Source organism: Suricata suricatta, chromosome 1, assembly GCF_006229205.1.
Source record: "Suricata suricatta isolate VVHF042 chromosome 1, meerkat_22Aug2017_6uvM2_HiC, whole genome shotgun sequence".
Taxonomy (NCBI): Eukaryota; Metazoa; Chordata; class Mammalia; order Carnivora; family Herpestidae; genus Suricata; species Suricata suricatta.
The window spans coordinates 80,808,833-80,833,972 of NC_043700.1; the positions used below are offsets into that span (position 1 = coordinate 80,808,833).

Below are 25,140 nucleotides of genomic sequence, written 5' to 3' on the forward strand. Positions count from 1 at the left end.
TGACAGCTTTTGTGAGCCATGTGGTGTGCATTCTAATGATGTCCTAGTTCGTCTATAAATATTAACTTTAAAATTTTTTAATCCTTTTGTTTAATTTTAGTATACTTTTTATTTTATTTAAATCCAACTTATATGGTATGTTAGTTAATATATAGTGTCATTATAGTTTCAGGAGTAGAATTAATGATTTAGCACTTACTTTAACACTCAGTGCTCATCCCAACAAGTGCCCTCCCCAATGCCCATCACCCATTTATCCCATCCCCCGCCCCCAGCAACAAAGTAAAGTTTCTAATAAGCATGTCCTCCAATGAGTTGTGGACCCGAGTCCCACTTATCTTTGCTTGCTGGGGAGAGTCTATAGTTTAAGGAGCTACAGTGCTGTTACTCAGTAGGAGTCTTGTTAAACTCAAAACTATGCATTTTTTAAAATTTTTATTTTTTAAGTTTACTTATTTACTGAGAGAGAGAGAGAATGAATGGGTTGGGGGCAGAGAGAGATGGAGAGAAAATCTCAAGCAGGCTCCATGCTGACAGTGCAGAGCCTGACACAGGGCTCAAACTCACAAACTGTGAGATCATGACCTGAGCCAAAACCAAGAGTCTGATGCTTAACTGACTGAGCCAGCCAGGCACTCCAGCATTTTTATTTTTATTTTTTATATATTTATTTTGAGAGTAGAGAGAGCCCATGTGGATGAGCAGGAGAGGGACAGAGAGATGGAAAGAGAGAGAATCCCAAACAGGCTCCAGGCTCAGCACGGAGCCCGATACAGGACTCAATACCAGTACTACGAGATCACTACCTGAGCTCATATCAAGAGTCAGGCATTTAACTGACTGAGCCACCCAGGCTCTCCAAAACTATGCATTTTTAAAAATTATCTAATGTTCTATGCGAACTCACAGGTTTTATTTTGAATCTTTTAGAGTATATATATATATATGATTGTAAATTTGCAAAAATTTAAAGTGCTTATAGTTTTTATAAGAATAAATTTTATATTGTATATTTTCACTTTTTATATTGTGCACTAATTTATAAAAGAAATAGTTTGGCTAAAAAGTATTAGTTTTATAATATGGTTCTCATGTATCAACATGTGAAATAATTCAAATAAAAATATTATGTGGACATGTATAAGGACATTTTTTTTAAGTTTTTGCTATTTTGGTAAACCAATATTCAATTGCAAACTTCCATTTACTTCTGTTTACAGATTCAAAAGGCAACTGAAATCTGGATCCTTAGAAGTCATTTCAATACCTGCCTTCTTTTATCCAAACACGTTACATGTCAAGAAGTCAGCTGAGGACTCAGGAAAATTAGCGAGGTATCGGGGTGCTGGGTGGCCCAGTTGGTTAAACGTCCTACTTCAGTTCAGATCATGATCTCACAGTCTGTAAGTTCGAGCCCCACATCGGGCTCTGTGCTGACAGCTCAAAGCCTAGAGCCTGCTTCAGATTCTGTGTCTCCTCCTCTCTTTGTCCTTTCTTCATTCACACTTGGTCTCTCTCTCTCTCAAAAATAAACAAACATTAAAAAGTTAGAGAGGTATGATGTATTAGAAGACAATATTCTTAAATAACCAACTTCATCGGATGTACTATTGGAACCAGCATCTCATAGATTCCATCTCAAATATAGTCAAGTCTTACTGGCTTGCAAGAGCTATGTGCATACCTTCCCAGTCTGCATCCAGTGACGTCAGGTTGGTAGCATGAAGCCAGCCATGGTAGGAGCATTCACACTGTGCAAATGGGGAAAAACTCCAAATCTTAGCTCAGCCCCACCTCACTCCCTGGAAAACATTTACCACCAGCACTGGATTATCTGTGTTCACATTTTCAGCCAATAATTAACAAGGGCATAAGGAAGGGGGAGAAAAAGACTGGGATTATAAATTATTACATGTGCCTTCTAGTTCCAGCTTTTCTGTTTGTTGGTCATCTTAGGTAATTTAGGCTTTGTTTTCTTAGCTTCATTTTCTGGTGTGTATAACAAAATCTACATTGTGTATTTGGAAAAATCATGGCGAGAATAAAATATGGTAGTATTTATGAAAGAATTTGGGGGGTGCCTGGTTGGCACAGTCGATTGAGCATCTGACTTCGGCCCAGGTCATGATCCCACAGTTCGTGGGTTTGAGCCTTGTGTCAGGCTCTGTGCTAACAGCTCGCTCGGAGCCTGGCGCCTGCCTCGGATTCTGTGTCTCCTTCTCTCTTAGCCCCTACGCAGTTCACGCTCTCTCTGTCTCTCTCAAAATTAAATAAATGTAGGGACGCCTGGGTGGTTCAGTCGGTTAAGTGCCCTACTTCGGCGAGGGTCATGATCTCCTGGTTCGTGGGTTCCAGTCCTGTGTCAGGCCCTGGATTGACAGCTCGGAGCCTGAAGCCTGCTTCGGATTCTGTGTCTCCCTCTCTCTATCTGCCCCTCCTCTGCTTCCATGCTCTCTCTCTCTCTCTCTCTCTCAAAAATAAATAAACATTAAAAATTTTTTAAATAAATAAATGTAAAACAATTTTAAGAATTTTGAACAATTAAGAAGTTTGTATATATATAAAGGAACACTACTGTTTGATTATAAATGTGATAGGTATTATAAGAAATGTAGTAATTTGGTTTCTCAAAACTTTGTAACAGAGTAAAAGAAATTCCAGAATTCAGAAAACAGTCTTATCCTGGGAAACTTATTAGCTCTGTTTTGTTTTATAATAATAAATGGTATGTCAGAATCTGGAATTCTCTTAAGGATTTTGTTTTGCTTTTAATTAAGTAGTCAGTTTTAAGAGTCATAAAGCTGGAAGGCATTCTAGATTCTGTTTTTCCTTCTGCCCTTTATGTTTTTATCATCATTTCTTCTTTTTTAAGAAAAAAACCTCTCTTAGAGCACCTGGGTGGCTCAGCAGTTGAGTGTCCGACTTCAGCTCAGGTCTTGATCTCACAGTCGGTGAGTCTGTGCCCCGCATCTGGCTTGCTGCTGTCAGCATGGATCCCACTTTGGGTATTCTGCCTCCCCACCCCCACCCCTCTCCTGCTCACACTTTCTCAAAAATGAATAAACCTTTATTTTAGAAAAAAAATGTCCCTCTGCATCATCCCTCTCATCCCTGTTCCTCTGCTCTGGACTTAGTTCAGGCCATTAACGATCTGTTTGCTTTCCCTAAGCCTAGCCTAGCCTGGCCTCTCTTCCAGTACGTTCTCCATAGTGTAGCCAGGAAGAATCCCTTTTCATAGGAGATCAGGTGCAAAGTTTCCTTCACGATCTGGTCTCTGCCCACCTTACCAGCATCAGCTTCTTTTCCGTCCATTCTCGGCGCTGTAGATCTAAGGCGGCGCGCTCTCTCACGCTTCATGCCTTTGCAGCACTGTCCTCTCGCTGAATGACAGCCCCCTCCACCCGCGCCATCTTATTTTATGCCATCATTGCCAATGTCTTTATACATCACTTATCTAATTCTGTTTTTATGATTTTTCTATTTTTTCATAGAAGATTATGAAACTCAGAAGGGCAAGAGCTGCATTAAGTGTTGCCCTTTGTCTCTTCAGGATCTGGCCTCATACCTAGCTTAGTATTAAATTAAAATAAAGTTTCTTCTTACTTTTATTTGAACAAGACCTACGAGAGAACGGATATTAACTTTTTTGTACAGATCAAAAGTTAACTAACCAAAATGTAAAATAAATAGATTATGCGTTTTCTAGTTTAGTGATGGCAGATACCACCCACTGAATGAAGATGGGAAACTTTAATATAACTTTTCGGTATAACATTCCATTTCGCTTACTGTAGATACTGCTCTATGTTAGCAAAGTTTGTTTTCAATTACTGAAGTGTGCTTGTAAGTAAAATTATATAAAAATAACAAATATTAACAGATTTTGTTATTTCTCCTTAGTTGGCGCATCAAACAAGTACTGGATTTCTGTTTTTTGATGTTGTATGCCCAACCGAAGGCCATGTATTATTTACAGGTAAGACCTTGGTAAATATATCATTTTAAGTGGAAGTATTATGTTCTATTGTATTCCTCCACCTTACTTTGTATTCAGAAAATAAGAAAATACTTGTTATATTAGAATGCCAAAAGGAAGTTTAAAGTTGATTTGATGTAAGTCTTCTAGCTGGGTTTACTATAAACAGAGAAAATCATAGTTACCTGACCCAAACTGAAAAATTCTCAAATTAGAAAAAAATGGAAATCATATTCCCTACCTTTGTCTTGCCACAAGTGTATTACATAAGACAAACATATTTTGAGCACTTAATATATGCCAGACGTACATATGCTTACCATTGGTACCCTACATTGTCTCCTCTCGTATTTTAGGTTCTACCCCATTCTACAGTGCCTCACTGTGTTTCTGAAATAAATAAATTGTATATAGTTTGTAACACTGAATTCTGGCATATTCTTAAATAAGAGTGTTAAATAGGTATCAGCAGTGAGTAACACACCTAACTACATGTGACAATGAGCAGTTGTAAGAAGAGTTTGTAAGGTATCTCTGGAGATGAGAGAATGTTAGTAAAAGGTCTAAAGCAGGATCTTCTCTTTTACTGGAAGAAGAAAAAAAAAAGAGCCTTTTGATTTCTAGTTAACAGAAACATGAGATCCACCAGTGTATTCCTCCCAATGTGAAACAATGTAATTGTAGTTTGTGCTCTGGTAATAGTGTGCTTGAGGATTTCCACATTTTTCTGAATCATTAAGGAGACACTCTTAGTGTATAGATTACCCATTATATATATAAAATTTAAAAAAAGAAAATTTTAGGGGCACCTGGGTGGCTCAGTATGTTAAGTGTCTGACTCCTGATTTTGGCTCAGGTCATGATCTCCATCATGAGATGGAGACTGGAGTTGGCCTCTGGGCTGACAGCACGGTGCCTGCTTGGAATTCTCTTGTCTTCCTCTCTCTTTGCCCCTCCCCTGCTCATGCTCTTCCTCTCTCTATTCCAAAATAAATAAATAAATATTTTTTAAAAAGAAAATTATTGTTTCCCTTTCCTCCTGTCTTACGGAGAGCTGTCCTAGGCTTATGTTCCGTCACTCTGCCCGGCTGGTGTGGAAGAGAGTGCCAGCTCCCTTCTGTCATCTCCTTGCCAACCACATTCGCTGGTTCTCTGGTGACAGAGTGGGACCTGTCATCTCAAACATAAAGCTAGTTAGTCTTAAACTAGGAACTGAAGCATTTGTAAGGATGAAAATGGATTCAGATCAATAGTTTTTTTTCAATGAGAATTTAGGTTGAGTGTTCCATATTAGTACTTAGGAAAGAAACAGAGCAGCTCTGGTCTCAAAATCTGAAAGTGAAAAGTAACCAATAGTAAATACCCTCAGTGAATTGAACTAAAAATAAAATAACCTCATAAAAACTTTGTATTCAGTGTATTCTATTGAGAAAGTATTTTCAGTTCTCAAGCTAATACAATTTATTTAATGGAAGCATCAAAGGATCTAACGACTTTTGTTTTTTTTTTCCAGCTAGAAGATGATATCATAGCTAAAAAGATGTACTTCACACAAATCACAGATTTTGTGCATAATATCACTTCAAATAATTGGTTTTATATTGAGTTTTCAATTCTTGGATTCATAGGTAAGCAGTGTATTTTTTATCGCACAATAATCTTAAAGGTTCTTAAGAACTTATTAGTCTGTTACTAAATGGAAAGGAATGGCATGATTTCTGTAAAGATACTATTAATTTAACAGTAAGATCAAATTTAAGTATCTGAGTTTCAGAAAGTGTATTTTTAAACCAATTTTTTCCTAGATAGACAATATAAATAAGCAGATTGAGATACAGATACATGTGATGAAAATGTAAGAAAGCTACCACTTGCTAAATGCTTGCTGGGAGTCTGGCTCACATGTTAGCTCAGTGACTAAAGGGTACTGCTCTATTTTATATAGAAACTCAAAGAATTAAAGTTGTACAGAAAGGAATTCTAATTTAGGACTACCATACTCTAAATTCCCTATAATTGCCAGTATGCCAAATCTGACATACTTAGACAAGTATAAAATATATGAATCATACCCACCATAAAATAGTTCCTAAAATTGTGCCCATGATGGGATTTTTAAAAAATTTCTTCTATAGACTTTCTTTTTTCTTCATTCCACTCTTCTACCCTCCCTTCAATACTTTTTCTTTTATTTGAATCTAGAGGCAGCAAGTTGACTTACCATACTCATTTCATGGTTCATGTCATTCTTTCTTTTGTACAGGAGCCTGCTCTTATTTTATTCTTTCATTTTATGCCCAATCCCTACTCCTACTTCCTCCTACTCCCCAATAAGTTTCCACTCTAATACGTTCCAAGTATACATATAGGGGCACCTGGGTGGCTCAGTCGGTTAACTGTCCGACTTCGGCTCAGGTCATGATCTCACAGTTTGTGAGTTCCAGCCCCACGTCTGGCTCTGTGCCGACAGTGAGGCAGGCGCCTGGGACCTGCTTTAGATTCTGTGACTTGCGTCTCTCTTCCCCTCCTCTGCTCATGCTCTGTCTCTCCGTCTCAAAAGTAAATTATGAACATTTAAGAATGTTTTTTTTTAAGTATACATTAAAATGCTTATATTGGTGTTTTTAATGTTTGTATCTGTTTAAAATTTACATAAATGATGATCTGATAAACCTATCATGCCCCTTAACTTTTTTTTGTCCTCAAAACTAGATTTTAAAACTGTCAACATGTTGATTTGTGTCCATTTAGTTTATTGTTTCTTACTGCTGTTGCGTAAGCCCCACATAATGATCCATTTTACTTCTCCATCCTCGAAATGATCAACTTTGCTCCCAACTCTCTGCTGCCACAAAGAAATGAAGTGACATATTTTGTCCCCTGGCACAGGAGCCCTGAGGGTGAATCTGACTGTGTCTCTGAGTCATGCCAGATTACACTGCAGATGGGCTGTACCGTTTATCGTCCCCTAAGCAGTGCATACGAATTCCCACCTCCCCATATGCTTGACAACATGCAATTCTATCCATTATATCTTTTTTTTTTTTTCCCTTTGGGAGAGTGTTAAGCATTTCTCTGACTGCTAGTGAAATCTATCTGTTATTCATATACTAACTTGACCACCTTCTTTCCCATACTTTCTGTCAAGTGTTATAGAATCCAATTTTAAGACTCCAAAGGTTTATGCACAGCTTTGATTTAAATAGGAAGAAAAATTATAGATAATACCTAAGGTATTAGGTAATCCTAATAAGCTGGAAGAGGAAATAATTTTGTTGATACATTACTGTGATCACTTTAAATTCTTTGTCTCTTTCTCACCAAAGTCTGGTATGAGAAGGATGCAGAATATTCCCATTCTGATCACAAGAGCACACTGAAGGAGCACTGGATATGTAATGCTAGAGTCTTATTTCAGTTTAAGTTTACAACAGCTTTGGTTTTTGTTGTTATTGTTATTATAATACTAACAATTTTCTTACTCAATATTACCAAAAATATGAGTTGGCTAAATAGAATTTTACAGCATGCTGACAGCAGGTAAGAAAAAGACAAATATTGGCTCAGCCATTTCCATATTACATCACTTGCTATGGTTCCTATATAAAAACCAAAAAATTAAAATACAATTATGCATTTGACTAAATAACTCAAAGAGATTCAACTCCTAGTGAAGAAAAAGAAGCATGGTTACTTCCTACTATCATATTTATTAAATGATTAGATATATTTTACACTAGTTAACATTTACCTGAATCTTATACCTTCAACTTCGTTTAAAAATCCAAGATGCGGCATATTAGAAGAAAGCAATTGGACCTATGGAAATAACCTACTTTAAAATATAGCAGGGGCGCCTGGGTGGCTCAGTCGGTTAAGCGCCCGGCTTTGGCTCAGGTCATGATCTCACGAGTTGGGGAGAGAGAGGGACACAAAACTTGAGAGACTACTGAATGCTGAGAATGAACTGAGGGTTGAGGGGAAAGGAGGAGGGGGGAAAAGAGGTGGTGGTGATGGTGGAGGGCACTTAAGGGGAAGAGCACTGGGTGTTGTATGGAAACCAATTTGACAATAAAATATTATGGGGAAAAAAAATATAGCAAATCTTTAAGTTTCACAAATACAATTAGAAATGAAATTCTTATAAAACAGTGCTCAAATATTGAAATAATGCTATATTTCAATCAAATTAAATGCTACATAAAAAATGTAGTAGATAGATAAAATTCTACAAAAGTCAGGTTATAAGATTTACTTCTACAAAATTAAGTAAAAGATTATAGCTTCTGTACATTTCATTTTATGTATATATCGTTCACAATACTTAGCAATTGATCCTCATTGATCATCAAAGTCGATTTCCTGGGATATTCACTGTTCTAAACCTGCTTCACCCTCCTCTGCCCCGGAAGTGGTAATCTGTAACACTTAAGCAGATATATTTTATTATCCTTCAACTTCATGAATGCTTTAAGGATATATTTATATAAGGATATATTTAATTTTTAATATTTTTTGGGGGGTCCTTTCTCTTGTTAATAGAATGAACAACTATATATAAGGGTTATTTTCTGATATATGGTGTAAACATTCAAGAGTTATTTGGATTTGTTTACTTTTTCTCCATAGGAAAGCTATTTAAATCTGAGGACTTAACTGACTTTGTGCGGTTTTTTTTAATGTTCTATAAAGATAAACCCATAGATTTGCTCCTGTGGGACATTTTTCAGGTAAAGATGTGTAACCCAGGAGAGAATCCTGTGAGTATTTCTTTACTTTGTAAATATACAATATTTTAGGAGAATACTATCTGTCTAATGTAATTCCCTGAAATTTGTTTACAGAACTAAACCTGATGATTGCATTAGTTTTTTAAGTTCTGGTATCCAGAATTTTTATTGACATTTATGCCTACTACATGAAGTAACGAGAGGCCACAAATTTAGTGAAAAGTGGAAAAAAAGTGACAAAAAAACAAAAAATAGTAAAATGATAGATGCAAATCCATATATGTCAATGTTTACATCACATATAAATGATCAAAACATGCCAGCTAAGAAGTAGTTCATCAGAATGGTAAAAACCACAATGCATTACTTAATGTCTGTACTCAGTTCAAATATAATGATATACATAGGTTAAAAAGAAAAGATGGAAAAAGAAATACCATGCAGACAAAAACAAAAAGCTATATTAGTATTAAAATAGACTTTGGTGCAAAAACCCAAAAATTTTGGCCAGAGATCAAGAAATATACTATATACTGGTAAAAGAGTTAAATCACCAAGAAGATACAACAATCCTAAATGTGTATGCATCTGATGACAGAGACTCAAAATACATGAAGCAAAAGAAGGCAGAACTAAAGAGAGAAATAGATTAGTCTACAATTATAGTTGGAGACTTCAACACTCCTCCCTCAGCAACAGAACTGGTGGGTAGAAAATCAGCAAAGAGATAAAAGAATTGAACAACACCATCTACCATCTGGATTTAATTGATATTTTAAAAACACCACATCTAAGAGCAGTACAAAACATATTATTTTAAAATACACATGGGGACTCCTGGGCGGCTCTATCCGTTAAACTTCTGACCTTGGCTCAGGTCATGATCTTGTGATTTGTGAGTTTGAGCCCTGCATCATGCTCTGTAGTGACAGTGCAGAGCCTACTTGGGATTTTCTGTCTCCCTCTGTCTGCCCCTCCCCTGCTCACTCTCTATCTCTCCCTCTCAAAATAAATAAACATTAAAAAAGAAGAAATTAATAACAGAAAGATAACTGAAAAATCTACAAGCACTTGGAATTTAAACAATACACTCCTGAATAAACCATGAGTGAAAGAGGAAGTCTCAAAGGAAATTAGAAAATGCTTTGAATTGAATGAAATGAAAATACAACCTATCAAAATTTGTGGGATGCAGCTAAAGTACTGCTTAAGGAGAAATTTATCCTAGAAATCTTTACCTTAGAAGAGAAGAAAGATTTCACATTAATAATCTCAGCTTCCACTTTTAAGAAAATAGAAAAAGAGAGCAAAATCAACCCAAATCAAGCAGAAGAAAGAGAATAATGGCTATGAGGGCAGACAGCAACAAAACTGACAACATAAAAGCAGTTCTTTGAAAAGAACAAGAAAACTGATAAATTTCTAAAAGTACTGACAAACAAGACTCAAAAACATAAATTATCAATAAATAGAGAATATCATGATGCATATGTGTGTGTATGTTCTAACAAAATACAGAGATTTTTATGCTGAAAATCTAAACGTGCTGATGAAAGAAATAGACATCCCATGATTATAGATTGTAAGACTCAATAGAGTAAATGTGCAAATGCTCCCCAAACTGATCTATAAATTTAACATAATTCCGATAAAAATCCCAGCAGGATTTTCTATGGTAAATATAGACAAACTAGTTCTAAAATTTTTAAGAAAAGGCAAAGGGACTAGGTTAGCTAAAATAATCATGAAAAAATAAGGAGAAAGTTGGAGGCATCACATTACTCAATTTCCAATCTTATTCTAAAGCTACAGGTAAGCAAGACAAACATTTATAGGTAAAGAGGTAAACAAATAGACCCATGGAACCAAATAAACAGCTCAGATAGGTTCACAAAGTATGGCCAAATGGTATTTGACAAAGAAGCATATGTAATTCAATGGAGAAAGAATAGTCTTCTCAATAAATGTGTATTGGATTAGCTGGATGTGTGTATATGTGATATGTAGTTAGATATGTATATGTTTACATAGACCTACACACACATATATGTATACGTATACATATGTACATATACAGACCTATCTACTTATCAACCAAAACATCATGCTTGATAAAAACACTATTTCAAAATAGATCATCTACTTAAATATAAAACATAAACTATAAAAAGAAAATGTAAAAAAATCTCTTCAGGATCCAGGAGAAGAGTTCTTAGACATGATACTAAAACTATGTTCAGTTTTTAAAAATTGCTAAATTAGATTTCATTCAAATTCAAATCTTTTGTACTGTAAATTTTACTGTTAGAGGATAACACACCACAGACTATGAAGGAACATTTGTAAATTCCATATACAATAAGGACTTGTATTCAGAATATATATAAAATTCTCATAACTCAATAACAGAAAAATAACCCAATTAAAAAATAAACGCAAGACTTTAGTAGACACTGCTAAGACAGTTTCTCCCTTAACTGCAATAAGCAATGAACTCAGCTTTACTTTATCAACAGGTTATTTGGGGGACATTTTGTGGGAAGCTGGCATTTGATAATACCATCTCATTGAAACTTCTATTAATAGCTTAGCAAATATTACTATATTTGCTAGTTTTTAACACCTCAACTAATTTTATCAGACTTTAGTTTCAAATTAAAGTAACCTTAGATTAGTTAAATACTTTACAGTTATAAAAACAATCCTTTAATATAATATTTTCCTACATGTTCATACTGAGTAGAAATGGATTTTAGCCCGCCATTTAAAAAATTATTAAATAAAACAAAGTTGTAGTCTACCAAATGGGAGAAGATATTTGCAAGTAATATATCAAAGGGTTAAATATCCAAAATATATAAATAACTTATACAACTCAGCACCAAAAACCCCCCAACTAATCCAATTAAAGTATTGACAGAATAACCTGAATACTTTCCAAAGAAGTCATATAGATGGCCAATGGACACATGGAAAGATGCTCAACATCACTCATCATCAGGGAAATGCAAATCAGAACCACAACAAAGTAGCATCTCACACCTGTCAAAATGGCTAAAATAGAAAACTCAAGAAATAACAGTGTTGGCAAGGATGTGGAGAAAAAGGAACCCTTATGCACTATTGGTGGGAATGCAAATTGGTGAAGGCACTGTGGAAAACAGTATGGAGGTTCCTCAAAAAATTAAAAATAGAATTACCTTATGACCTAGTAATTCCAGTATTGGATATCAACCCAGAGAAAACAAAATACTAACTGGAAAGGATATGTGCACCCCTATGTTTATGGCAGCATTATTTACAATAGCCAAGATATGGAAGCAACCCAAGTATCCGTCAATAGAGGAGTGTATAAAGAAGCTGTGGTATATATAAATGGACAATTACTCAGCCACAAAAAAAATGAAATCTTGCCATTTTCAATTACATGGTTGGGCCTAGAGGGTATAATACTAAGTAAACTAAATCAGAGAAACACAAATACTATAATATTTCACTCATATATGGAATTTCAGAAGCAAAACAAATAAGCAGATTGACAAAGAAACAGACCCTTCAATATAGAGAACAAACAGGTGTTGCCAGAGGGGAGGTAGGTGGAGGGTTGGGTGAAGTAGGTAAAGGGGATTAAGAGAACACTTATCTTGATGAGCACTGAGAAATGGAACTGTTGGATCATTATACCTGAACTAATACAACACTATATGTTAATTATACTTGAATAAAAATTATTTAGTATACAAATTTGAGATGTATTTTTATGAATTTTCTAAGTATACAGTATATAAAGTAATTCTCAGTGATTGTAATAATGTCAAATGTTTGCTCTTACTATTAAGGAGTGGTTTCATAGGTCATCTTTCTTATTTTTATTTTTAATGAGATTAACCACATCTTTTTCTATAAAGCATAATATTGGTTCCTTGTTTTAATCATGGTTTTTTTTTCTATCTAATACATTGAGGGGGCTGTAACAGTGTAGGAATTAATATGAAATGAAAAAGAATACTGTAGTCTGAGAGAAATGGGTAGAAAAATACAAAAAAAATTCCTTTATGTTGTTGATATGAAAAGAAGGGAGTAGAAAATTATAGTTGGTACAACAGTAGCCTGATTTTCTACAACAGAGTTCAAGAAGATGTATGCTTTAACTAAAAGCTTTTTGTATCTCAACTTTTGTTTTATTATTCTTCTGAAGAAAAAACTAAGAAATAAAGTTTTATTTAATGTTTATATATTAAAATAGAACTCTGGCAAAAACTAATATAATACAGCATTCTTCCATCTAGAAGTGCAATAAAAAGGAGTATTTGGGTTGTTTCAGAAGATTGTTGTTTCTTTTCATTTTCCCCAGGAAAAATGTGCAGAACGAAATAAGCAAATTCGTATTCGATATAAACCTTCTCTTTTCCAGCATGTGGGTATACAGTCATCATTCCCTGGACGAGAACAATATTCCAAAGTAAGATTGTCAACTTATAAACTATTCTTTAGAAAAGGAATGATGGAAACATAAGAGAGACTATGACATATGGTTGTTTAAACATAGTTCATCTTATGATAGCTAGAGGTTGTGAAGAGCAATCATCTTCTCAAGACCCAAGTTATCTGTCGTGGTTAGAAAAATCCTGCCTATATTAACTTCTTTGCCTTACTGTTACCAGCTGTACAATTCAAGTCATGGCTAAAAACATGTTTTAAAAATCATAATAATGTTTACGATTTTAGTCTAATATTTAAACTTAGACAAGGATATTTCCAAATAAAATGTCCCTATTTAATTTAAATGTATCGACATTCTCATTTCAGGTCACTATCGTATCAACAAAAATTCAGTATTGTTTGGTTTTTAACCATTCTTAAATTTTCCAACATTTTTAGAAACAATGTTATTTATAAAAGAATTAGCATCTTGCTAGGGTAGAAGAAGCAAAGACTTTAGAGTCAAAACACCTGGTTTTTATTTATGGTGACCTACGAACGCGATATCGGGCAAGCCCTGAGAGGCCTCTGTGCTTTTTTCAATCTGTAAGAGGAGAAGTTTAAATTAGATGATCCTTAAGATATTTTCCACCTTTGAAAGATGATCAACATCTCTCCCTTCTTCTTTTCTTCACACAACAAAGCAAATGATTGCTTTAATCCTTTGTCAACTGAAATGAGAGAAAGGTATATACATATACTCCCATCATTTCACTCATTATTTATGATTGGCCCTCCTTCCACCTTTTCTACTCCTTAACTCTGTGTATTTATCATACTGCATTCTTTGGAACACTGCCTGAAACATAGTGTGAATTCAGTAGATGTTGGCTATTAGCTATTAGGCAAAGTGAAATTCTAGATTGAAAATATTCATTAAGCAAAACAACAAGTGTCTGTCATAATAAAAATGTATGAATCTGCATACAAAAAATAACACCATAAAAATACATAAAACATAGCTGTAGGTGATGCAGAGAGAAATTGGCCCATACCACTCTATTTGTTAGTGCTCTTATAATGGGATTCTTTTCTTCCATTATATTTTTTTCTGGATGAGCTATTTTAACCTAACATTTGTAAATTTACAACTGATTAAGTAGAATATTTATCTAATCACTCATTTTGATATTATAATCTAGCTTTTTACCTTTTTATATCTCACACCGTGGAAAATAGGAATAAATAACAATTTAATGACATGTCCAATGTGATTGTATATACTTTAAATGTATATTACTTTAATTATGATAATTATTTAGTCATATTATCTTAAAATTTTCTAACAGGATATTTATTATTAGGAGTTTCATCATTCGAGTACCTTCTTTAAAAATGATCAGCATCAATCTTTGGAAAAAATGACATAATGAGGATTAGTCTTAGTTCTCAACTTCCTTCATAGTGAATAAGAGACTATATCATATAAAAATTAAGCCTTTGATAATATAGTGGTAAGTATAAAAATTGATATAAATATGTAGAAAATTATCAGATATTTGTTAGCCTAATTTTATAATCATATTTTGTGTATTTTTAAGATTTTATACATATAACTTTCTGATATTCTCTCTAATACTTTATTTGAGAATAATGAGTAAGTATTTTCCTTTTTTATCATGTACTGTACACACAAAATGAATTTGGAGACAAGAGATCTCAGTGTGAAGCCTCATTCTTATCAATAGATGCAAATATATGGATGAATTTCTAAAACACTGTGCTAAATTAAAAAAGTCAGATGCAAAAGACTATAGACTGCATGATTCAATGTGAAATTCTAGAAATGGCAGATTCTGATAATCTTATTATGATTTTAATTTGCATTTCTTTGATGGCAAATGATATTGAGCATCTTTTCATGTGCTAGTTGTATGTGTGTATATATATATATAATGAAATATAGATTTTTATCAAATATGGATTTTAATGAAATGTATGTATATGGTTTGTGAAATTTCTGTTCAAGTATTTGCCCATTTAAAAAATTGGGTTGCTCACCTGTTTACTTTTGAAGTGTAATAATTCCATATATGGTCTCAGCTTATGGCTTGCTCTTTCATTTTCTTAATAGTGCCTCTCAGTGAATGAAAGATTTTCACTTTGATAGAGTTCACTCCACTCAAACCTCCACTCTGTCCATATAGTTATGTCATTGCTTAGTTCAGTATTCAATGGTTTTATAATGAGAATATAAATGCTGTTTACACTTAAATACATAGTATGCTCTTTCTACTTCTCCTTTATTATATAGCTTTTTTGAATTTTAAGTTTATTTCAGTGTACTTATCACTAATTCGTCCTCAAATTCCCTGTGAATTATCTAAATCTGTTTGTGATGTATTCAAACCTTTTAACAATCATGAATGTATGTTGAATATTGTTGAATGCTTTTCTGCATTTCTACCACTTCCTAATCTTGAAAAATCTCTCTCCTGCAGCCTTCTGACCAGTTCTAGCAGATATCTTAGGAACGAGGCAGTTGATTTTCCTGTTTTCTATATCTCAAATCTGTATCATTCTTGGTCTACTCATTTGCTTTTGTAAAGCACACCCCCTCTTCCTGGTAATTTCTTGAGAGAGGTTGAGTAGGAGGTAAATTCTTCGAGAACTAAAACATCTTAAAATGACTGCAGTCTGTCAAACTTAGTTGTTAGGTTGGTTAGGCAAAGGATTCTGAATTCTGATTTTTGAAGGTATTCAAGAGTGTCGCTGATAAAAAGTAGCTAAAGCCATTCTAATTCCTGTTTTTTGGGATAAGCCCAATTTTTCCATTTGTAAACCTTTAAAAGTTTTCTTATATTTAAGGTTCTACAATTTCATGATCATAGGTCTATTTTTATCTGTTGTGCTTGATATTTGGTGGGATTTTTAAATATGAAAACTCGTGTTTCAATTCTGGAACATATTCAGAAATAATGTTGTTGATAAATGTCTCCCTCTTTTTCCTATGCTCTTTTTAAGGAACACTATTTCAAATGTAAAATTCCTTGGATTGATGTTCTCTGTGTCTCTTACTTTCCCCTTCCTATTTTCTATTTGCTTCACTTTCTGAAAGTTTTTCTAAATTTTGTTTTATATCCTTTTTATGAGTGCTTTTTTGTTTTTTTGGGAAGGAAGCAGTTTTCATTGGTCGGTTTCCTAGGTTTTTGTTTGTTTCTGCTCTTATAGCCTTAATGTCTGAAGAACCCCTTTCGTCCTCATAATGTCATTGAACCCTTGGTTCTTATTTTATGAGGATTTTAATATTTTTAAAATATTTTTTAAGTTTCTTTTTCCTGCATAGTTTCTAGTTCCTCCAAGTTGTTTTTGTTGTTGCTGTTGTTTTTGGTCTCTGTTCTTTAAGGTAAAGGGTTTCCTCAGGTATGTAGTGATCATAGAGTACATGTTCAAAAAGAGAAAGGTGGTCGGAGGCCCTGAGCACATGGCCAAACCTGTCAGTTTCCCTCTCTGGGGAGGCGTGGCTAGGCTCTTGCCCTAAAGAATCACCCATCAGTGCCGCTAAGTTTGGCTTCATGGGCTAATTCAATTGCTAGAGAATCTGGGAGCCCAGTAGGCAAAGATAGCTGGCGTTTTCGATGTTCGCTTTGTCAATATTTACTCATTTGTTCTGTTTATCACTATTATCCTTCCTCTGGTTTGAGTCTAGATATCCTATGTTTGCCTTTTCAGAGAATTACCTATCAAGAGTGAAGAGAAGTCGGTCACCTGGCTTGTGGGGTGGGAGAGGGTATTTGGAGCTTTCACCACCTCTCAGACTTGCAAGCCAGCCCCACAGTTTGGCCCCGTCTTCACCTCCTTTCCTAGCAGTAGTGGGGGTTTCTCTCCTGCAGATGGTGCCTCAGTTTCCATACAGTTGCCTCACAGACCTCCGTTGTGGTGCCATGGTTTCCTCTCCATTCTGTTTGTAAGATCCTGTATTTTTAACGGGCCCCTAACGTTAAGTGTGATTTCTAGAAAGAGTGAAAGTACATACTTGTGCCTGATTCACCTTCTTCATTAGGCAGCCTGCTAGTTCATCCGTGAACTTTGACTGTTCAGCCTATTTGTTTTTTAACTTCCAGAAACAAAATTTTAATTTCCAGGACTTTCAGTAAAATAAAATCTACATTCATGACCCCAACAAGATAAATGTCACCCTCTTTCCTTTAACCAGGTCTAACATAACAACACTTTAATAGTCATTTCTTTATGTCTTTTATACTTCTTTTTTATGTTTATTTTTTGAGAGAGAAGGACAGACTATGGGTAGGGGAAGGACAGAGAGAAGAAGACACAGATTCTGAAGCAGGTTCCAGCCCAGAGCTGAGCTGTCAGCACAGAGCCCGCCGATGTGGGGCTCGAACCCACAGTCCGGTCCGAGAGATCATGACCCAAGCTGAAGTCAGAGGCTCAACTGACTGAGTACCCCAGGCGGCCCTCTTTAAGTCTTTAAAAAAAAATTTTATGTAAAATTTGCTCCTGAACCAGTTAAATTATGTATTACACTTCTCACAAAACTTTTTAAAATGTGAGATAAATTTTCAATGGTTCATTAAGGAGAAAAATAGTTTGGCTTTTTTCTATTCATCTAGCTAGTAGTTCAAAAATAATAATTTAATTAAAAAATTTATCTTGGTGATGAATATCCTAAGTTTTAAATTTTAAAAAGTTTTGCCTGTGATCAATTTAAATGTTCTTTATCATTTCATGTTCTACATCTCTAATAAACATAAAAGATATTTAGAAACAACTAAAATATTTCTGTATGAATCATTTCTGAAAACTCAAATAAGATACTTGATTTTTCTATTAGTTGATAAGCAAGAGAATAGTGTGTTTCTATAATTGGCCAGTGCTTCATCCGACATGAAAAGTCATGTTTGTTTTAGTGCAGTGCACTGGGCGTAGGGAAAAGTGATTCAGTCTATTGGAAGCAGCGATACCAAATAAAATACAGGATATCTAATTAACTTTGAATTTAGTTAAACAATGACTTTTTTTTTTGGTACGTGTGACCCAATTTGTTTTATTGCTGTTGCTAAATCTACTAAGCTGAGTTGGAGGTGATGGAGAGGAAATAGACGGAGATTTCCCATCAAAATGCTTTAACTGAATTATTTGAGTTTATGCCTTTGATTTTTATTAAAGAACAATATATGGCATATTTGCATGTTTTTCAAAACTATTATTTAAAGTTATGTTTCTTTTTTATGTAAAGATACGTGTGACAACTTTCTCTGAGCTAGAAAAAGGACATTTTTTCCCAAAGAATAGTCATGACTTCTTGGGCCGATTGTGGGTATTTTTGTTCCCTTTGACTAACAAGAAATTCAAAACTAATTTCATATGAAATGTAGTACTCATATTTTCTTGTATTCACAGCAAAATACCTCCAGTTCTAATTTTATGTTTAGTCTCTGATTTTCTTTCATATGTTAGTGTTAAAAGATTATTATGTTTCAATTTGTTATCTTAAATCTTTCCTATATCTATTTATATTTTAAAATATAAAAATAAAGTGTATGTTTAAAGGTTCCTAGATTTTGTCATGCCAGGGGCCTCTGGCTATTCAGTAGAGCATGGAACTCTTAATCTTGGAGTTGTGAGTTCAAACCCCATGTTAGGTGTAGAGTTTATTGAAAATTATCTGTACCTTGTCAGTAACAGTTTGTTGGCTTTAATGATAATCCTAATAATACAGATTTCCCAGGTATCCCAGTGATGGAAACCTACTGTCAATAATTTCAACACCATCATGGTATTAAAATTGATATTGTCTAATACATCTTAAGGATCATGTCTTTGGTGATGCAAAATTATCTTCTTTACTTATAAGGCAAAAGTGTGGTCAAAAGGACAGAATAAAGAAAGAATATTGTCAAATTTTTTTCGTTAAAATAATTATATCCTTGTGAATTAAGTAATTTCTATTTTAATTAATTTCCTAGATATTATGGGTCTCTTGGTTTTATTTCAGAAATGTGAAGATAATAAGAATAAGAAGAAAAAGAATTTCATAATACATTGGAACAGACAACCTTGGTTTTTCATGGCATCTTTCAGAAATTACAGTAATGAAAATGCATAATTATATAGAAGAGAAGAAAACAGTAAACAAACTAGTAGGCTTGAAATGCTAAGCTACCTCTTATGTCAAGAAAAATTATAGTATTTATTTATGATATTTGTATGCTTACTATTTAATTTAATTTAAAATAGTAAAGGCAGGGAAGGTTTTGAAAATTAAGAAATAAATTTTGTTGACTTAGATAGTGATGCTATCACATAATCTTAATAAATAGCTAATAGTTCAGAAACTTGCTATTGTTATGGACAGATTCTATGTAAATTGGTATATGTTCTTATCCATTTTGTTAAGACATCCAAAGAAATAGAAAGCACAATTTAAGCAAGCTTCAGTCTGGCAGTGCAACAATATCTTCTTGTCTCTTAAATAAGTGCATTTTAAAACTATAAGCTTACACCTAAAGTGTCATTTGAACTGATTACCAACCTCTTTATATTTATGTATTCTGATAATCATTCAGTTCTAAAGATTTTATAATTTCTCTTATTAATACTTTTTAGCTTGGGTTATTTGGGGATTTTTTTCCCAAATATGTTGGTTTTTGCCATCTTTTACTGATGATTTCTCATTTAATTACCTTCTTAGTGGATTTTATCTGTGTGGTAAGATTTGAGAATTGTTAAGAATTCTTATGTCTCATATGAATTTGAAAAGAATGTATGCTGTCTGTACACTCTCTTTAAAATATGTTGTATTCATTTGTTTTTTATAAATGTGTTTTGTGCTTTAAAAATGTCTTCTTAAATATTCCCAATTATTCAGTGCAGAATTCTCTTATATCAGGCTTTTTAATTTACTTATTCAGGTTTTTAAATTTTACTAATTTGTGTCTGTTTGATTATCAGTTTCCTATAGGAGTCTATATAAACTCCGCTTTTCTTCTTGTTATCCTGTTGAGTTTTACTTTATTTTGAGAAATAATAACCAACATTTATTCTTCTTTATTATTATAAAATATGAAAGTTGTACTTTCTACTGTGTATTATCTATCCCTGAGTGCCAAAGCTTTACATACTTACCTCAGTATGAACTGTGTCACACACCAACATATAAAAAGAATATGAAAGATGAACTGTTCAAATGTGTCCATTTTATCCTCTCCTTTTAGAAGAGAAGAAGCGATATGTCACGTGTATTTCAGCGAAGCTGGGTTGGGGCGGTGGGGGCAGGGGAGAAGAAGAAAAGACATTACATGTATGTTACATGTGGCAGATGCTAGAAAAAAAAAGAGAGAAGTTGAAGAGGAGCCTTAAAGATTCAACACATAACTGTTGTCCTTAATGAAATGATTCCAGAACATAGAGTTTTGGTGGTCGACACAAAGCATTTCCAGAAAATGTTCCTATTGTAGCCAGGAGAGACACCTCCAGTTTTCATCCCCATCACTTCTGCCCAAATGCTGAATGTTTGGACCATTTCAGTCATCACCCGTGGCCCCTGGTCTGAGATAATCTGAGAAAGAGGTGATTTGGAGAATCCCTGACACTCATCTGGCATGTAGCAGAGCAAAGAGCACCTACTCCCCATTTTGGGCACTGTTTTCTTATAACATTCATACTGATTTTACTTTTTAAAGCCCCTTCAAGCATATGATATATTTATGCCCTTGGCTCAACATAATAGATGAGTTTGTAGAAACCACATTCAGACAAGTTTCTACTGAAATCTTTTTTTCCCCCGCAAACACTACTTTTGAAGTAGATAGAAGCTCTACAAACTTTGGAGCCATAATAGGTGAAATTCTCTCTTACAGAAAATTCTCTCAAGTATTGAGATAAGCTACCAACAACTGCACTATTTACTATTGAAGTCAATAGTATCAAGGTAACATCACCAACACTAGTAGTAACAGTAAATGTGACTACACTCTTGGGGAGTAAGAGAGTTAACCCTTCACCAACATAGGTGGGCAAGAGTACCTCACGATTTGTCGTACTCTCTTACATGGACCTTCCACTCTGTGGCAGAATTGCAACAATTATGAACAAATAATGGGAGCTAAGTCTGGGTAGGCATTTTCCTATGAAAACTAATTACATTTTTAGATGCTGTGTTATTAAGAGCCAGTCATAGGCAATGAATTATAAGGAAATTTATACGAGTGGATAGGTTTTTGTTTTGCTGATACTAGTTTTCTTTCTAAAGGCCCAGATAAAATGAGGATTTCTTAGAATGTAGTTTACCAAAATTGATGTGAGGAGAGACAAAACTTAAATCAATGAGTTCTCATAGAAGAGAAATGTATTGAGAAATTATAAGCACAAAAATACACCAGGCCCAGATGAGTACACAGGGGAACTTAACTAAACTTCTAGAAACCAGATAGTCCCAATGTTTTAACACTGTTTCAGAGTATAGCAAATAAAGGAAAATACACACATCCTTTTTTTGATGTTAGTATAACATGAATACCTGGTCCTAATAATGATGGCACAAAAAAGAAAACCACAGACCTATATCATTTATGACAGTTGATACAAAAATCTTAAATGCAATATTAGAAATAAATTCCCAAGCCACATTAAGAAAACAACATACCATGGCCTGGTTTTTTAATGCCAGAGGTGCAAGAATCTGGGTAGGATTCTTACTAATAGGTCTAAGGAGAAAAATCAGATGATTGCCTTTACAGATGCTGAAAAAGACCCTTGAAAAAAAGAAGACCTATTTTCAATAAGAATATTAAATTTTCAATGAATGCTTTCTTAACATGATAAAATTAAGGGCCAGATAAGAAACACATATGAAAAATACATGTCTAAAATATATGTATAAAAATATTTGTTTATATGAAATTAGAATCTCATGGGGTGTTGTGTATTTTAATTTGTTAAATCTGAAAATCATAAATACAATGTATGTACCTCAATCCTAAAAATGGTTCTTTATTTAATGGGGAAACACTGAAGGCATTTCTACTAACATCAGAAAACAAAGCAACTTTTCCCTACTATATCTAAGACTGTTACACTGTTCTGGCCATATTAGCCAGTGAAATTTGATAAGAAAAAAAACGATTATAAGAATTGGAAAATAAAAAGTAACATTCTATGTGACCAAGTCAGGGGACTTAATCAGAAAACTAATTCATATAAAATAATTCAAGATATCAGGATATAAATTTAGCATTCAAAAATTAATAACTTCTTGGGTGCTTGGGTGGCTCAAGTCAGTTGAATGTCAGACTCTTGATGTCAGCTCAGGTCATGATGTCAGGATCATGGGATCAAGCCTCATGTCAGGCTCTGCGTGGGCATGGAGGCTGCTTGAGCTTCTCAGATTCTCTCTGCCTCTACTTTACCCCCCTCCGCATTCCTGCTTGTGTGCACATGCTCTCTCTCTCTCAAAAACACACACACACACATATGTATATAAATAAATGAATAACTTCTTAAAAGTGAAAATAAACCCTTAGACTATACGATGAATGAGAAAACTCTTCAATAATAGTAGTGAAAAATATTTAGTAATAAACCTAACAAATGTACAAAACTAGGAAAATTTTCAGAAGTGATGGAAATATCCTGTATTTTGATTGTGGAAGTGATTTCAAAGGTGTATACACTTGCCAAAAGTCACCAAATTATAAACTTTAAATGAATGATATTTACTGTTAAATCTCAATAAAGTTGATCTAAAGGTAAATTACTGTGCAAAACCTCTATGAGGAAAGCTGTGAAACATTCCTGCAAGAAGAGACTCCAGCAAATAGACCTCTCTCTTCTAGGACAGGGTATCTCATCGAAATGTTAGTTCTTCCTAAGTTAACTTAAAATTTTATTGTGATTCCTTTTTTCCTGGAGGTTGGCATGTTGGTATTCAAGTTCATATGGAAAAAAGCATTCAGAAATATCTAGAAAAGCACTGAAAAAAAGCACTAAGAGGGAATCGTTCCAAACAAAATATTAAAACATTTTTCAAAGCCTCTATAATTAAAATAGTGTGATACTTTGTACTGGCACTTGAGTACACAAATCAGTGAAATAGATTAGAAAGTCCAAAAATATACCCAAATACATATGGATATTTAGTAAATGATAAAAGAGATATTCTGATAAATGATATTGGGGCAACTGGATAGCCATTTGAAGAAATATTCACATGTTACACAAAAATAAAATTCAAATGAATCAGAAATAATAAAAGTATACAAGTATTAAAATCTAGATGAATCTGGAAGGTATTCCATGACTCAAAATCTGGATGCAATAAAATGGAAACAGTGCCCTTATGCATAAAAATGTATTCAGCCTCACAAGTAAAAATTGAAAAAAGGGCGGGTGCCTCGGTAGCTCAATGGGTTAGTGTCCAACTTCGGTTCAGATCATGATCTTGCTGCTCAGGGGTTCAAGCCCTGCGACAGGTTCTGTGCTGACAGCTCAGAGCCTGGAGCCGGTTTCAGATTCTGTGTCTCCCTTTTTCTCTCTGCCCCTCCCCTGCTTGTGCTCTCTCCCAAAAATAAACATTGCTTTTTTTTTCCATTAAAACTACACTGAGATATCAATCGTGAGGTTGACAGAAACTCAAATGCTTGACAATGAATTCTGTTGGGTAAAGTTATGTGGAAATAAACATCCTCATACACTGTTTATGGAGATACAAAATAATACCAGTCCTGAGGAGAAGATTTGGTAATATATAAGAAAACTACAGGGGCACCTGGGTGGCTCAGTCGGTTAAGCCTCCGGCCTCGGCTCAGGTCAGATCTCACGTTCGTGGGTTCTAGCCCCGAATCAGGCTCTGTGCTGACAGCTAGCTCAGAGCCTGGAGCCTGCTTCTGGTTCTGTGTCTCCTTCTCTCTATGCCCCTCCCCCTCTCATGCTCTGTCTCTCTCTATATCAAAAAATAAATAAAACCCTTTAAAAAATATTCAAAAAAAGAAAAGAATAAAAAAGAAAACTAAATAGCATTTAAAACCACATTGAGACATCATTGGCCTCTAGAAAGACTAAGATTGACCATACCATGCAATGGTAAAAATGTAGTGTAACCGGACCTCTCATACATTCTGGTGGGTATGTGAAACAGCCGTATTGTAAAACAGTTCAGCATTTTCGTAAACAGTTAAATCGTATACCTGCTATATATCACAAACATTCTAATTCAGTCAAGATTTGCTATAAAAGTATTAGCAAAATATGCATTATTCACCATCAATGGGGCAAAGAAACTCGAGATTCAATATTACCTTTATGTTGTATTTTTATTGTTGGTATGTTTGGTTAAAAGTGCAGACTCAGAGAGACGGGCCTGGATTTGAACCCTGTTTCCATCATTTGTTAGTCAAAGATTCAGGCAAGTAATTATCTTTAGTTCCTTCACCAGGGCTGTTGTGAACTGAAATGATGAATGTAAAACCCCTGGAGTAGAGAGAGCACCATGAATGTTACCAATTTCGGAAAGAAAATAATTATTACTTTAACATTTAATAGGTCTGTACTTATCCACACCCCTACACGAACTAGGAAGCCTCCCTACTGAGCACAAAGGCCTCTCATCTCTTAACAGAACTCTAGGAAAGACCTGGCTTCTGTTCGAAAATACGAGTTTTGTAAAACTCAGGTTCCATTTACGTGAAGAGCAGGCACAACCCCTCGGATTGCAGACAGGGCAGGTGCTCTTTGGGAGGAGACAGTCTTCGGGCTGATAGGGAGACATTCGTCCCCGGCCAGCCCAGGAACCAGGTCCACAGCACTACAGGCAGCAGAGCGGCGCGAGGCCCGAGGGCATGCCTTAGGGCGGGCTCCGCAGCTGCAGCCGGACCTTGCCGGGTAGCGCCCCTCCGCGGCGGTTGAGCCCCTCCATGCAGTTGCGCGCAGCACGCGCCTCCAGCCCCCGCCTCCTCCCCGCCCGCGGCCGCACGCGCATGCGCGGTTAGCAGT

The 25,140-nt window shown here is 34.8% G+C and overlaps 1 protein-coding gene and 1 long non-coding RNA gene across 2 annotated transcripts in view; one reads left to right on the forward strand and one right to left on the reverse strand.

The window, feature by feature from the left end:
* Positions 1 to 20,330, forward strand: part of MGAT4D (MGAT4 family member D) — a 53,357-nt gene extending 33,027 nt beyond the window's left edge. The window contains exons 6-11 of the mRNA XM_029940791.1: positions 1,221 to 1,334; positions 3,901 to 3,976; positions 5,490 to 5,604; positions 8,606 to 8,736; positions 13,061 to 13,168; positions 19,148 to 20,330. Of these exons, the coding sequence (XP_029796651.1) occupies positions 1,221 to 1,334; positions 3,901 to 3,976; positions 5,490 to 5,604; positions 8,606 to 8,736; positions 13,061 to 13,168; positions 19,148 to 19,258 (655 nt within the window). The 3' untranslated portion in view covers positions 19,259 to 20,330. The remainder of the gene's footprint in view (positions 1 to 1,220; positions 1,335 to 3,900; positions 3,977 to 5,489; positions 5,605 to 8,605; positions 8,737 to 13,060; positions 13,169 to 19,147) is intronic.
* On the reverse strand, positions 13,644 to 21,882 carry LOC115292773. Its single transcript, XR_003909123.1, has 3 exons — positions 21,797 to 21,882; positions 20,278 to 20,404; positions 13,644 to 13,859 (listed from the first exon to the last, which is right to left on the reverse strand). It is a non-coding gene; the product is annotated as an uncharacterized LOC115292773 (long non-coding RNA).
* Positions 21,883 to 25,140: the final 3,258 nt, after the last annotated feature.